Source organism: Solanum stenotomum, chromosome 10 (assembly GCF_019186545.1).
Source record: "Solanum stenotomum isolate F172 chromosome 10, ASM1918654v1, whole genome shotgun sequence".
Taxonomy (NCBI): domain Eukaryota; kingdom Viridiplantae; phylum Streptophyta; class Magnoliopsida; order Solanales; family Solanaceae; genus Solanum; species Solanum stenotomum.
Genome location: NC_064291.1, coordinates 20,922,222 through 20,940,126, shown reverse-complemented (window position 1 = coordinate 20,940,126; position 17,905 = coordinate 20,922,222). Strand labels below are relative to the sequence as shown.

At 37.0% G+C, this 17,905-nt stretch overlaps 1 protein-coding gene across 1 annotated transcript in view; it reads right to left on the bottom strand.

Moving 5' to 3' along the window:
* Nucleotides 1–17,476, bottom strand: part of LOC125842812 (uncharacterized) — a 28,469-nt gene extending 10,993 nt beyond the window's left edge. Inside the window, exon 1 of the mRNA XM_049522114.1 lies at nt 17,421–17,476. Within this exon, the coding sequence (XP_049378071.1) occupies nt 17,421–17,476 (56 nt within the window). The remainder of the gene's footprint in view (nt 1–17,420) is intronic.
* Nucleotides 17,477–17,905: the final 429 nt, after the last annotated feature.

The following is a 17,905-nucleotide window of genomic DNA, read 5'->3' as shown; positions in this document are numbered from 1 at the left end:
ATAGGTACTCCTAACATGTATATGATCACACATTCATATAGGGGTCATATAGGTAGGGGTCATTCCACAATAGTACTTAACATAATCAATTATGTAGACCACACCTTATCCCTAACATTATCATTCACATTATACTCCTCATCATCAACACACATTAAACATAATGCTAGCATTGAGGATTTCTTACATAACTTTCATAGCACAACTTCATAAACATATGCATCATAATCATCAATTCACTTCACATCTATTGCCTTCAATGCCATGATCTCAACATGCATAGATAGACAAGAAGTAAACACCGCCACCATAAGTGGACCAAACCACACAACATCAATTCTCATTCTATAGACTAGAAGTTAGGTCAACTTACCAATTCTCCAAGCCATGATCTCCATTGATCAATCCTCAACAATTCATAATCAATTGACATAGATAACAATAGGAATCAACAATGTAATCCAATAACATAAACATAATCTAAGTACAACTCAATAAACAAAGGGATCAACCTATAACTTTGCCCATAAGGCCATAATTCTCAACTCTTCAATATACCAACAATTCAACATGAATAAGTATAGAAAATCATAGGAAACACCAATACAATCTAAGCTAAACATAATTTCACCAATAGGGATCATATTCACAAAGACCCACATCATAGGCAAATTTTTGAGAATTTGGGGATCATGGGTTCTTCAAGAATTCCTTTGAAAATTGTATTAAAAACCTTAATTCCACATTAATTCATCAATAGAATAATTTAGAAAATCGTTTTACAAGGTACCTATGTTTAGATTGAAAATTAGGAATTTTGGTCTTTGAATCACTTTTGAAAATCTTTGATGGAACTTCTTGAATGAGAGGTTATTCTAGAATCAAGAGTTACCATACCTTAATTATTGAAGATCCGTGAAATTGAAGAAGAAATCAGTTGAAAACCCATTGTCTAGCTTGAGCTTCATCAAGGTCTTCAATGGAGTTTTTGAGAGAATCTATATTTGAGACGGAAAGGTCAATTTGAAGAATGAGGTCTAATTCTAGGTTTTGGGGTTTTAACCAACTTAAAATACCCTAAGATAGGTGGAATAACCATTTATAATAATTCCCCAAAGTATCCAAACCACCCGTCACTTAGTTGGACCTTTTAAACAAGTCAAACTTGAGTTTTTTTTTTGCAGATTTCGACGGGAAACAAGTCCGTGACGCGGGGTTGTTCCCACAAGTTTCTGGAAATTAAATTTTGAGAAAGAAGAGTCTGTGATGCTGACCAAAACTTTTGGCCTATGGTGGAGCTAGTCCGTGACGCAGACATGCTCCATCTATGTGCATTTTCAAGTTACCTTGGCAGCTTCTTTGTCCAAGGGTTAAGGTTCTCCTCGAGAACCCTTAGGGTGGTCCCGAGGAGTCGTACCCGAATGTTTTGACCCTAAAAATATTTATTAAGACACTAGGGTCACCTCCACTAATTTTAGACTCCAAACAACACATAAACACATGAACAACATACTAGAACACACCAACACGTAAAAGACTAGTTTCTGAACGCCTTGGTTGTCCCTTGACGTTTGACTTCCAAACTCTTTAAAACTGACTAAAAAGGCAAAAAGGCTATTCTTCATTATTATAACAAGTTATTAATGCATAAAACCCATGTGATGCTCTACTTTATCCTACTTCATTTTGAGGATTGTTCCATGAAGCCCCACTTAGGAACATTCGTCCTCGAATGACACTTAAAACACTTCTGAGGACTCAATGACCTAACTAGCAGCTCACAACACACTTCATACAGCATCAACATAAGAGCACATATCAAGGAGGAACATCGGTTCCACATAAAAGTCTAAAAACAACTTTGTGCAATTCAAGAAATTAGCAACACATCAACCAACTCCTTATGCATCAACTTTATCATTTCCCATTTCATTGGAGGAACTTCCTTCTCCAAATCATCATTCTCATTTCAAACACCAAAGAAACAAAATATGCACTTCAAATCAACTAATAATGCATCAACCACATAGACCTTTCTCATGTTCATAGGAGGAACTACCTTCTCCTTATAATGACATGATATTTACCCCTTTTATATTATCATAGGGTCCAATATGCAATGGCTTTCAAATGAATACATAGACATGATCAACAATTCCACTCATGAAGCAATTAAGCAATTCATACTAGTTGCTCCCTAAAATGAGGATTATAGATCATCTACTAGTCTTATCATTTAATCATCATACTATCAAGAACATACATAGTATTACCATGTTTATTTATGTTCAAGGAGGGACTACCTTCTCCTAGTCACAATATACACAGATTACATCATAAACTCAGAAGCAAGCATTACACAAAGGTCAATTCATTTAAGGAGAAATTCTCAACTTCTAACCTAAGCGTGCTCATACTCTCTTCCTCATGAAGTCAACAGTGCATTCGCCATATAAAGATGCATATTGACATGATAAACATGAATTTTATTACTAAAATTCCATTTTTATGTAATAAGAATCCTTCAAAACATGCATAGCATAGTGTCTTCTAGGACATGCATAACATACGGAGATCATGCAACTCATAATCATATGCAAGACATCAAAACATGAATAAGCTACTAGGAACTCTTTGGTCTCAGGCTTGAATAAGAATGGAAAGAAAAAAAATAAGGATATCAACAACCTTCCTACTCAGGCATCATACCCCACTTAGGGTAAACCCATCTAAGAGCACATTAAAGTAACCAAGAGATCTATCACTTACAAATTAAGCACCATGTCCCCCTCTTGCGATCAAGTTATGCGAACTCCTTTAATCATTACCTCCTTCATCTTTAAGGTACGAACCATTCTCCACTAAATCTTCACTATACTCCCTTAGGTGAGGATTTCAAGAATCCAAAAAAATGAGTATCTATACCACTCCACTTCATATCTATCACCCAAAGTTGTTCTCAACATACAGAACTCAAGGAAGTTCAATGTAAAAATATTAGGGGCACTCAAAACCTTACCATATAGGCACATTATCCCCCACTTGGGGTGAGCTTAATCTACTCTTTATCACATCATATCATCACCTTTGGTATAACTTTCTGCTTAACCATGCCTAGGTATTATCTAAACACCCTCTTTGAATGACCATACTTAAGATCAACCTTACAAGATAACTATCCTCTTTAGAGTTGGACAACATCTATTCTATTGTCCTTCCCATGAACTAAGGGTTACATGCAACTCTCCAAGTTAACCTTAGAGCAAAACACTATCCCAACTCATGGAACAAAGCCCCTTTTTCTTCCCTTAGGTCAAGCCTACACAAGAACTTCGATTCACACAAGGACAACCATGAAGCATCACTCATCAAACAAATGGAAACTTTCAACTCACACTAGTTACCACATTACTTCAAAACTCCTCAATTCTACACCATGACTTTATACTGTCATTACCCATCACCATAAATCAACACATCATCCAAAAAAGAAGATTTCATTCTCACAATAACGACTCTTATCATACAAGAACTACACCACCATACAACTTTTTCAATGTAATGCTTCCAACCTCATAGGTCACACATAGCCATGATTGGTATCACAGTACGATTTCCAAATCTACCTTCATATATACTCATATAGTCACTGCATCATAATAAGAATTAAAAGTAACCTTTTCTTCCCTCGATCCTTGCAACATCACCCCTTCCTGGTAATCACATCTAGAAGACAACAGGACAAAGGAAAATAAGGCAAAGATATCATATGGAGTTAAGCTCTACGACATGACACAAGAGTAATGAAGAAAGTAAAACTTTTATCATCCTATAGCCTCTCGCTAATAGATGTATCGTGACTCACACCGATAAACAAGACTCTACTAGACGTGACTCATGAGACGTTGAATCCTAAGACCATTTTCATAACCTTATGCTTCGATACCAAGTTTGTAACGATTCGAGTGCACCCGCTAGCTGTTACTGGCATATTCGACCTCTCGGAGGTCTTATACAAGCCCTTAGCATTCATCATAGCATTTATCATAGAAAAATAGCGGAAAATTTAAAACTTTTCCATAATATAACATAAGACTTGAAAAGTCATCTCATTAAAACCTTTGATACACAATCGGACTACTACGTCTCAAGGTAGCCATCTTAAAACACGACAACAACACAAGAGGGACACAACCCTTACAATACAAAAGAAACTACTATCTATTACATTGAACTTAAGGAAACTCTTTAACATAAAGGTCCTTAAATCTTTAAGGAGACACCCCAACTTGGGAATAGTAAGCCAAGCTCATCACTTCTAAGAAAGGCCATTTAGCCACTACCACCTACACTTGGTGTAAAATGATGATGAAGAATGGTGTTAGTACACGAATGCACTAAGTACGATAACCCTGCAAAAACCATGCTTTTAAAAGGGACATTTCGTTGGAAACCATGCATCATGCCTTTTTAGAGAACTTCAAGAACATTTCGTACAATAGGAACAATATAAACCACATACATCATCAAACACATGGAAACCATTCATAATAGCACATAGAGTCACTTATAACATTTTAGGAACATTCAATGCATACAATACATTACCTTTCTCTTTATCTTAACTCCTTTTCTCAAGAAATCCTTAGGGAATGCTTGGTGCAATGTATCACCTTAAGGATACCAAAGGTGAACTTACATATAACCTTCATTAATCCAACCACATATATTCATAGAGTCATAAGCACACCACAAGATATAGTCTTCACATATACACCATCACCTAAGACAACCCCCAAGTCACACTAGTGCAATGTGCAAGTAGCATCCCATAATACTACTCACACCAAGTGTTCCTAGGAAGCCACCATAGACTAGGCATATCATATTTAACAAGTCATAACATCTTCAATTAACATTAGACATAAGTCCAACATACTTTATAACATCATATAAGGACTCATTCATTTACTACATCATTAGTCATAACCCATTTAGTTCATATAATAGGTAAACCACCCTCACAACCCCTTCACAAGCTCACTTGTGCAATGTACACATGGAGTCCCATATCCCCACATATACTAAGCAAACCCATTAAGAAGTCATAAGTGTAATTCACATGCATAATCATACTTCCTGTCTTGACATAAGTAAAGTCAACCTTAACATGCCTTCATATAAACATAAATAGATCAGTCTTTATTACATAAAGATCCTAATCATAACCTCCCTTAGAGTCCACTTGTGCAATGCATAAGTAGGGTCCATAGTCCTTCCTACACTAAGTAACTTTTCAAGAAATCATGACTAGAGTTCACATTCTTATCTTAGTTCATTTCATAACTTTCGGTAGACATTGCCATAACCGACATAGACCATGTGAGCTACATGGAATCCGGTGTTCTACTCCCACACCAAAAAGAGCTGGTACTACTTGCCAAGGTAGGACCTACATACATAATAGCTATTTAGTGGATCCACTAAGCTAAGACCTACGGGGGCACGTAGTTATGGAACAAGGAGATTGCTACTAGAAACCTTGACTTACTAGGCGTGGAGGTTTCCATCTCATGAGACAACATCTATGTTGGGAACTTGGACTTGCTAAACGTGAAGGTTCTCTTGTGGGAGCTAGACTTGCTAAACGTGAAGCCCCCACTCTCATTTTTCATGTTCACTCGGTGCTAAGCTCCAACTCCCTTTTTAAACGTCTTTAAGCCTTTATTTAACATTAGCTCATAAAATAGGCTTTAGGGACTTAATCCGTCATATCATATAGCTCAAAGGTTTCTAAGATGAGAATGACCTTTCATCATAGAACCTACATTATGTGAGAATGCCCTTTGACATAGTCATACCATATTCATAACATAGTCCAGTCAAGAGTACAATTATGGAAAACTTTCAAGAGACTCACTTTCACTAGATTATCATAAACCTTATTCATTCATTTGTGTGTGTACATATGTGAGAAATCCTTTCACATAAACATCTTTATGCAACACGTATTCATACCTTGCTAATCATACACTTTGCATGCATAATAAGATGTAAGGGTGCATATAAGAGTTAACCTTTGAATAAACACCATAACACATCATATTCATCGCTACACATGTAAAGTGTGTGTGTGCATTTTGGTTCTCGTAGTGACATAATAGCAACAACATTGATATTGAGTGCACTTCCCTTTAAGGGATCACAACAAATTCACAATGTCCCCAACTCATGAGCAATTCACATATAAAGCCTTCAGGGATTCTAGACAACACACCCACACTTCATCATAGGAGACAAGGTCACATTCAACATTGGATAGGTACTTCTAACATGTTTATGATCACACATTCATATAGGTGTCATATAGGTAGGGGTCATTCCACAATAGTACTTAACATAATCAATCATGTAGACCACACCTTATCCCTAACATTATCATTCACATTATACTCCTCATCATCAACACACTTTAAACATCATGCTAGCATTGAGAATTTCATACGTAACCTTCATAGCACAACTTCATAAACATATGCATCATAATTATCAATTCACTTCACATCTATTGCCTTCGAGGCCATGATCTCAACATGCATAGATAGACAAAAAGTAAACACCGCCAACATAAGTGGCCAAACCACACAAAATCAATTCTCATACTATAGACTAGAAGTTAGGTCAACTTACCAATTCTCCAAGCCATAATCACCATGAATCAATCCTCAACAATTCATAATCAATTGGCATAGCTAGCAATAGGAATCAACTATGTAATTCAATAACATAAACATAATCTAAATACAATTCTATAAACGAAGGGATCAACCTATAACTTTGCCCATAAGGCCATAATTCTCAACTCATCAATATACCAAAAATTCAACATGAATAAGTATAGATAATCATAGGAAACATCAATACAATTTAATCTGAACATAATTTCACCAATAGGGATCATATTCACAAAGAACCACATCATAGGCCAATTTTCTATAATTTGGGGATCATGGGTTCTTTAAGAATTCCTTTGAAAATTATCTTAAAAAGCTTAATTCCACATTAATTCATCAATAGAATGATTTAGAAAATCGTTTGACAAGGCACCCATGTTTAGATTGAAAATTGAGAATTTTGGTCTTTGAATCACTTTTGAAAATCTTTGATAGAACTCCTTGAATGGGAGGTTATTCAATAATCAAGATTTACCATACCTTAATTATTGAAGACCCGTGAAATTGAAGAAGAAATTAGTTGATCTTCATAAAGTTCTTCAATGGAGTTTTTGAGAGAATCTATTTTTTTAGGGAAAGGGTCAATTTGAAGAATGGGGTCTAATTCTAGGTTTTGGGGTTTTAACCATCTTAAAATACCCTAAAATAGGTAGAATAACCATTTATAATAATTCCCCAAAGTACTCAAACCACCCCTCACTTAGTTGGACCTTTTAAACAAGTCAAACTTGAGTATTATTTTTGCAAACTTCGTCGTGAAACAAGTCCGTGACGCGGGGGTTTTCCCACAAGTTTCTGGAAATTAAATTTCTAGGCAAATTAGTCTGTGACACGTCTGCGATGTGGACAAAAAATTTGTCCTATGGTGGAGCTAGTCTGTGACGCGGACATGCTCCCTCCATGAGCTAGTCCTCCTCGGGAACCCTTATGGTGGTCCCGGGGAGTCGTATCCGAACATTTTGACCCTAAAAACATTTATTAGGACACTAGGGTCACCTCCACTGATTTTAGATTCCAAACAACGCATAAAGACATGAACAACACACTAGAACACACCAAGTAAAATACTAGTTTCCGAACGTCTTGGTCGTCCCTTGACGTTTGACTTCCAAACTCTTTAAAACTGACTAAAAAGGATATTCTTCATTATTTTAACAAGTTATTAATGCATAAAACCAATGTGAGGCTCTAGTTTATCCTACTTCATTTTGAGGGTTGTTACAATATCCCCCACTTAGGAATATTCGTCCTCGAATGACACTTAAAACACTTCCAAGGACTCAATGACCCAACTAGCAGCTCACAATATACAACATACAACATCAACATAAGAGCACAAATTAAGGAGGAACATTAACTCCACATAAAAGGCTCAAAACAACTTTGTGCAATTCAAGAAAGTAGCAACACATCTACCAACTCCTTATGCATCAACTTTATTATTTCCTATTTTATTAGAGGAAGTTCCTTCTCCAAATCATCATTCTAATTTCAAACACCAAAGAAACACAACATGCAACTATCTCATTAAAGCACATTATGCAACCTTATCATAAGAAATCATTTAAGCATGCACTTCAAATCAACTCATGCAACACAAGTAATTATAAACTTTATGCACCGACTCATAATGCATCAACCACATAGGCCTTTCTCATGTTGATAGGAGAAACTACCTTCTCCTAATCATGACATGATATTTACCACTGTTATATCATCATAGGATCCAATATGCAGTGGTTTTCAAATGCACACATAGACATGATCAACATTTGCATTCATGAGGTAATTAAGCAATTCATACTAGTTGCACCCTCACATTAGGATTATAGATCATCTACTAGTCTTATCATTAAATCAACATACTATCAAGAACATACATGGCATTACCATGTTTAGTTATGTTCAAGGAGGGACTACCTTCTCCTAGTCACAACATACACACATGGCATCAAAAACTCATAAGCCAGCATTACACAACGGTTAATTCATTTAAGGAGAAATTCTCAACTTCTAACCTAAGCATGCTCATACTCTCTTCCTCGTGAAGTCAAGAGTGCATTCACCGTATAAAGATGCATATTGACATGAGAAACATGAATTTTATTACTAAAATTCCATTTTTATGTAATAACAATCCTTCAAAACATACAGAACATAGTATCTTCTAGGACATGCATAACATACGGAGATCATGCAACTCATAATCATATGCAAGACTCCAAAACATGAACAAGTTACTAGGAACTCTTTGGTCTCAAGCTTGAATAAGAATAGAAGGAAAACATAAGGATATCAACAACCTTACTAAACACTCATCATCCCCCACTTAGGGTGAGCTTAATCAGCTCTTTATCACATCATACCCTTATCATCACCTTTGGTTTGACTTTCTGCTCAACTATGCCTAGGTATTATCTAAACACCCTCTTTGAATGACCATACTTAAGATCAACCTTACAAGACAACTATCCTCTTTAGAGTTGGTCAACATCTATTCTCTTGTCCTTCCCATGAACTAAGGGGTACATGCAACTCTCCAAGTTAACCTTAGAGCAAAACAGTATCCCAACTCATAGAACAAAGCCCCTTTTTTCGCTCTTAGGGCAAGTCTACATAATATTTCCGATTCACACAAGGATAACCATGAAGCATCACTCATAAAAAAGAAAAAAAAACAACTTTCAACTCACACTAGTTACCACATTCCTTCAAAACTCCTCAATTCTACACCATGACTTTCTACTATCATAACCAATCACCATAAAGCAACTCATCATCCTAAAAAGGATTGCATTCTCACCATAACGACTCTTATCATACAAGAACTACACCACCATACAACATTTTCAATGTAATGCTTCTAACCTCATAGGTCACACATAGGCATGATTGGCATCACAATACTATTTCCAAATCTACCTTCATATATACTCATATAGTCACCACATCATAATAAGCATTAAAACTCACCTTTTCTTCCCTCGATCTTTGCAACATCACCCCTTCCAAGTAATCACATCTAGAAGACCACCGGACAAGGGAAAATATAAGAGAGAGATCATATAAAGTTAAGCTCTACGGCACGACACAAGATTAATGAAAAAAGTGAAACTTCTATCATCCTATAGCCTCTCGCTCATAGATGTGTAGCGACTCACACCGATGAACAAGACTCTAATAGACGTGACTCATGAGACGTTGAATCCTAAGATCATTTTCATAACCTTATGCTCTGATACCAATTTTTTAACGACCCGAGAGCACCCCCTAGTCGTTACCAGCGTATTCAACCTCTCGGAGGTCTTATGCAAGCCCTTAACATTCTTCATAGCATTCATCATAGAAAATTAGCGGAAAATTTAAACCTTTTTAATAATGTAACACAAGACATAAAAAGTCACCTTATTTAAACCTTTAATATGCAATCAGAGAACTACATCTCAAGGTAGCCATCTTAAAACAGGACTACAACACAAGAGGGACACAACCCTTAAAATACAAAAGAAACTACTATCTAGTACATTGAACTTAAGGAAACACTTTAACATGAAGGTCCTTGGATCTTTAAGGACACACTCGAACTTGGGAAAAGTAAGCCAAGCTCATCACTTCTAGGAAAGGCCCTTTAACCACCACTACCTACACTTGGTGTAAAAAGATTAAGAAGAAGGGTGTTAGTACAAGAATGCACTAAGTATGATAACCATGCAAAAACATGCTTTTAAAAGGGACATTTAGTTGGAAACCAAGCATCATGCCTTTTTAGAGAAACTTCAAGAACATTTAGTACAATAGGAACAATATAGACCACATACATAATCATACACGTGGAAGCCATTCATAATAGTACATAGAGCCACTTATAACATTTAGGCACAATCAATGCATACAATAAATTACCTTCCTCTATATCTTAACTCCTTTCCCCAAGCAACCCTTAGGGAATACTTGGTTTAATGTATCACCATAAGGTTACCAAAGGTGAACTTACATATAGCCTTCATCAATCCAACCACATATATACATAGAGTCATAAGCACACCATAAGACATAGTCGTCACATTAGAACCATCACCTAAGATAACCCAAAGTCACACTAGTGCAATGTGCAAGTAGCATCTCATAATACTACTCACACCAACTGTTCCTAAGAAACCACCATAAACTAGGCACATCATATTCAACAAGTCATAACATCTTAATTTAACATTAGACATACGAACAACATACTTCAGAACATCAGATAAGGACTCATTCACTTATTACATCATTAGTCATAACCCATTTAGTTCATATCATAGGTAAACCACCCTCACAACCCCTTCACAAGCTCACTTGTGCAATGTACACATGGAGTCCTATAACCCCACATATACTAAGCAAACCCATTAAGAAGTTATAAGTGTAATTCACATGCATAATCATACTTCATGTCTTGACAAAAGTAAAGTTAACCTTAACATGCTTTCATAGTAACATACATAGACCATAGTCTTCATTACATGAAGATCCTAATCACAACCTCCCTTAGAGTGAACTTCTGCAATGCACATGTAGGGTCCTTAGTCCTACCTACACTAAGTAACTCTTTAAGAAATCATGACTATAGTTCACATTCTTATCTTAGTTCATTTCTTAACTTTCGAGAGACATTGCCATAACCGACATGGACCATGTGAGCTACATGGAATCCAGTGTTCTACTCCCATACCGAAAAGAGCGGGTACTACTTGCCAAGGTAGGACCTACATACATAATGGCTATCTAGAGGATCCACTAAGCTAAGACCTATGGAGGCATGTAGTTATGGAACACGAAGAGTGCTACTAGAAACCTTGACTTGGCAGGCGTGGAAGTTTCCATCTCATGAGACAACATCTTTGTTGGGAACCCGGACTTGCTAAACGTGAAGGTTCTCTTGTGGCAAGCCATACTAGCTAAACTTGAAGCCCCCACTCTCATTTTCATGTTCACTCGGTGCTAATTTCCAATTCCCTTTCCAAACATCTTTAAGCCTTTATTTAACATTAGCTCATAATATAGGCTTTAGGGACTTAATCCGTCATATCATATAGCTCAAAGGTTTCTAAGATGAGAATGACCTTCTGTCACGACCCAAGCCTAGGGCCTAGACGTGACATGGCGAATGAGGAACCCGAAGGAACCCCAAACAAGCCTCTCAAACTTGTCATCACACTTCATCGGTCGCGGAAGCACATTCAACATTAATTAACAGGAAATAGGGACTAAGGGCAAACCATTTCAAAATGACATCATAGAACAAGAGTCAAGCTCATTTACAAAAATCTTGTCCAACGCACACCTCTACATACATAGATAGGACGGGGGCCACGACATACTACCGGCTCCCCTCATAGTCAAAATACAATTGCAAGCTAAAGTCTCAAAACAGAGGAGTAGGAAACATTACATAGCCCTCGAATTATTGAGGACTCACCAACAAACTCGGATAAGCACCGTACTAGCCACGTGAATGGAGAGAAGGATTAAGAGTAGCTCCGGTCCCTACATGGTGACATCATGTGGGCAAAATATGTGTTAGTACTTGGAATGCACTAAGTATGTGGGGTGCAACACAACAATAGACAAGGACACAATCGAAATACAAGAAATAGTTTCATAGGCATTATGAATAACAATATGAGGATGCATGATCAAAGTGAAGTCAAAACATGTTTAAGTAAATCTATACTAATAGTAGATATCATATGTGTATGCATGATCCAACCAATCTATAACCCCAACTTAGGATGGGGGATGCCGTTCACACCCGGACACCCTGGTGGCAAGGTATAAACCCCTCACATGGTTGATGTTGGTCACACCCCAAGCATCCTAGGTGGTGAGATATAAACCTCTCACATGGTTGATGTTGGTCACACCCCAAGCATCCTAGGTGGTGAGATATAAACCTCTCACATGGTTGTCCGGTTCTTTTCCCCCGGACCGGGCATGGTCATGCAACACTTTATATAGGAAATTCCCATTAGGCTCTAATGCAATCTCACGTATGGAATGAACATATACACAAGCTTAGTTTGTCATCAACACATCTCTGGATTGCCATACATCTCATAACTCAAGCTTTAAAGCATCGATTCATCAATTCTCCATAGTTGGACATTTTGTCAAACACCTTGAAGGCATGTAATGGAATCAAAGAGCATGGAAAATAGGGTAGTAATTATGCAGCCAAACCAGTGAACAACCTACAACAACACCTTTTAACACCCACAATACCACATGAAAATCTCCACATCCATTCCAAATTTAGATTCAAGTTCTAGAGTCACAACATGCTCAAAACAATCACTTTTCATGTTTAAAATTCAATGTGCAGGAAATTATTACAAAGAACAAGACTAATTTATGAATCTTAACTTAAACCATGAATTAGTGAGTAGAATAGAGTCTAGGCACTATGGGTGGAAGGACCCATGAGTTCAACACCACATACCTTGAGTTCTTATGAAGGTCTTGAGAGTGTCTTCAATGGAAGCTTGGAACTTGGAGCAAGAGTCTCTTCAATCTTGAGGAAGGTTTTGGATTAGGGTTCTTGAGAGAATCTTGAGAGAAAATGTGTCTAAATATGGGAGAGGGGTTTTGGAAATGTTTTAGAGATGAGAATTGAACTAATGGTACATAGGAAATAACATATGCCCTTTGGAAAAAATGGTCCAACACTTAGAAAAAAAATGAGGCGGGTGAACAGTAAAAAGGGTCACTGGAAATTGCATTTCCTGCCGGACAGATTTTACGAAAATGGGCATAACTTCTTCGTCCAAACTCTGAATGAGGTGAAACGAAGTGCGTTAGGTAGCTAAATCAAAGGGCTTTCCATGGATATGTTATGGGCCACCCAATTATTTGTGTGCTAGGAGATATGACCCTCCAAAGTAGACCCTCAAAAAAGGATTCACTTGGAAATTTCGGATTTTGATACGGTTGCTCTAAAATTTTGGTTAGACCCATTTCCCACTCAATTTGACTCCCTAAACAAGAATCTGAAGTCGGATTTTTGAAAAACGAAACAGATTTTTTTATATAGCTAAACAAGTTTCCGGTAACTTCCGAAGCACATTTTTAAGAACTTTTTGGGTCATTTCACCTTCCATCATAGAACCTACATTATGTGAGAATGACCTTTCACGTAGTCATACCATATTCATAACATAGTCTAGTTTAGAGTACAATTGAGGAAACCTTTCAAGATACTCACTTTCACTAGATTATCATAAACATTATTCATTCATGTGTGTGTGTACATATGTGAGAAAGCCTTTCACATAAACACCTTTATGCAACACATATTCATACCTTGCTAATCATACACTTTGCATGCATAATAAGATGTAAGAGTGCATATAATAGTTATCCTTTCAATAAACACCATAACACATATTCATAGATACACATGTAGAGTGTGTGTGTGCATTATGGTCCTCATAGTGACATAATAGCAACAACATTGATATTGCGTGTACTTCCCTTCAAGGGATCAAAATACATTCACAATGTCCCCAACTCATGAGCAATTCACATATAAATACTTTAGGGATTCTAGACCACACACCCACACTTCCTCATAGGAGACAAGGACAAATTTAACATTGAATAGGTACTCCTAACATGTTTATGATCACACAGTCATATAGGTGTCATATAGGTAGGGTTCATTCCACAATAGTACTTCACATAATCAATCATGTAGACCACACCTTATCCCTAGCATTATCATTCACATTATACTCCTCATCATCAACACACTTTAAATATCATGCTAGTATTGAGGATTTCATACGTAACCTTCATAGCACAACTTCATAAACATATGCGTCATAATCATCAATTCACTTCACATCTATTGCCTTCGAGGCCATGATCTCAACATGCATAGATAGACAAGAAGTAAACACCGCCACCATATGTGTCCAAACCACACAACATCAATTCTCATACTATAGACTAGAATTTAGGTCAACTAACCAATTCTCCAAGCCATGATCACCATGAATCAATCCTCAACAATTCATAATCAATTGACATAGATAGCAATAGGAATCAACAATGTAATTCCATAACCTAAACATAATCTAAGTACAATTCTATAAACAATGGGATCAACCCATAACTTTGCCCATAAGGCCATAATTCTCAACTCATCAATATACCAACAGTTCAACATGAATAAGTATAGATAATCATAGGAAACATCAATACAATCTAATCTAAACATAATTTCACCAATAGGGATCATATTCACAAAGACCCACATCATAGGCCAATTTTTGAGAATTTGGGGATCATGGGTTCTTCAAGAATTCCTCTGAAAATTATCTTAAAAACCTTAATTCCACATTAATGCATCAATAGAATGATTTAGAAAATCGTTTGACAAGGCACCCATGTTTAGATTGAAAATTGGGAATTTTGGTCTTTGAATCACTTTTGAAAATCTTTGATAGAACTCCTTGAATGAGAGGTTATTCAAGAATAAAGTGTTACCATACCTTAATTATTGAAGACCCTTGAAATTGAAGAAGAAATCAGTTGAAAACCCATCTTCTAGCTTGAGCTTCATCAAGGTCTTCAATGGAGCTTTTGAGAGAATCTATTTTTTTTAGAGGGAAGGGTCAATTTGAATAATGTGGTCTAATTCTAGGTTACGGGGTTTTAACCAACTTAAAATACCCTAAAATAGGTAGAATAACCATTTATAATAATTGCCTAAAGTACCCAANGAGAATCTATTTTTTTTAGAGGGAAGGGTCAATTTGAAGAATGTGGTCTAATTCTAGGTTATGGGGTTTTAACCAACTTAAAATACCCTAAAATAGGTAGAATAACCATTTATAATAATTGCCTAAAGTACCCAAACCACCCCTCACTTAGTTGGACCTTTTAAACAAGTCAAACTTGAGTTTTATTTTCACAGATATCGTCGGGAAACAAGTCCGCGACGCAGGGGTGTTCCCACAAGCTTCTAGATATTAAATTTCGAGACAGAAGAGTCTGCGACGCGGACCAAAATTTTTTTCTATGGTGGACCTAGTCGCGACACGGACATGCTCCCTCCATGAGCATTTTCAAGCTGCCTTGGCAGCTTGTTTGGCCAAGGGTTTGGGTCCTCCTCGGGAACCCTTAGGGTGGTCCCAGGGAGTCGTACCCGAACGTTTTGACCCTAAAATCATTTATTAAGACACTAGGGTTACCTCCACTGATTTTAGACTCCAAACAACACATAAAGACATGAACAAAAGGCTATTCTTGGTCGTCCCTTGACGTTTGACTTCCAAACTCTTTAAAACTGACTAAAAAGGCTATTCTTCATTATTTTAACAAGTTATTAATGCATAAAACCTATGTGAGGCTCTACTTTATTCTACTTCATTTTGAGGGTTGTTACAACCTACTTGGCTACCATTCACCTCTTGCTCACTCATTTTTACTTCTATGTAGTCCAACCAACACTACACAATGCATCCTAAGCCAATTCAACTACAGCCAACAAAATCAAAAGTCAAATCTTTGATCAAAGAACTCTAAGTAACGCTACTCCTCGGCAACAGTGCCATTTTGATTAACGCTTCAAGGACACTTCTTACAATTCTAAGTTTCAACGATCGTTAGTTAGTATAATAACCCAACTAAATGAGTTGGGGTTGATCCCATAGTGAGTAGCTTTCTTTGAATTGAAATACGAAAGTATGAAGATGACCTTTGCAGCTGGGCAGCATACACTTGAGAGTTTAATAATCAAATTTTCAGGATTTCTTTAACAAAACACTTCAATGTATTAACAAGAAACAATCTGATAACTAGAACATACTTGGGGGATTGGCTAACCAACTATCGAATTCAGCTTAATGGGTGCGCATCATTACCGATAATGCTAATTTGTCACGGGTAGAATGGTCTATAAGTAAAACAACTTTCTCTCGAACAATTGCTTTATTTCTGTTGAGTTCTCTCGAACCTCAACTCTATCCATAAGCTAACTAGCCCACATTATCATCAAATCCACACTTTCGAGCTAGATACAAAGGCTGGGTCTTGGGTTTCACTTTCTCAAGCTGTAACCGTCAAGACCCCCTACTAAGAATGCCAAAATACTACGTTGGTTTTGTACTTCTCTCTCGAGCAAACATAAAACTCTAAAATTTATCATACCAAAGATGCAATAGTGAAGTTAAACCACCATAATAATTTAGACCCTCTTCAAATTAACACCAACAATCGCTAATTGATAACACCCATTTAGTAGAATGCAACAATTGGTCACATTGTCAAACCCCCAAGGTTAGATTTTTAGCCAATCATGGAGAAAAGATGAAAATCAACACCTGCCACATTTTCCATAGCTGGGTGAATGAAATTCGAAAGTTAAATTCAACTAAAATCTTCTCTATTACAAAATCTCAATGAATACCTTCTCTCTCTTGCAAAAATTAATTTATGCAAGTTTGATGTGTGGCTGTTTAGGACTAGTCGGTGAGGTAAGTGGGCTTCGCCGACCGTTCAGTGACTTGCCCATTTTCCTTCATCTCGCCTTTATTTTGCACGTCTTCTTAGTCCAGCCACTGTAAATTTAGGTGAGCCAGATCAGGATCACCTAGTGATTCCGCGATACACCCTTTTTCCTTTCATCTCGCCCATCAGCACCTATCTGGATCTCCATCAGTACTTTTGGCGACCTGGTCATCCATTGGGGAAGCCATCGGTGACACGGCGAAGAAAACTGCTTCTCACCGAAGCTACCCCTAATTAAGCCTCAGTGTTCTGTAACTTTAGGCGGTAGAGTGACAACTTGGCGAGTCGCCGAGTTACATTGGTGACCATCAAACTTGTTTTTCCTTTCTCTTTTTCGCTCATGTTGTCTCTATTGTCCATTTCTGTCCTAGCGTTGTTCTTCAATCCATGTACCTGAAGATCAATAGTTTTACATCAGTTGTTGGCACAAATAAGCATTTGAGGACACTAAATCTATTTTTAAAAAGGCCTAAATGAGTCCAAATCTTGAACTTATTAGGCACGAAGGCCCTCACCCTAACAAAAAATGAAAAGTAGTGTCCTCGTTGCTAGATAAGAATTATTGGGAGGCTAAGATTTAGGATCCCCCATACAGGCTATGCTTTTAGAGTTCTCTA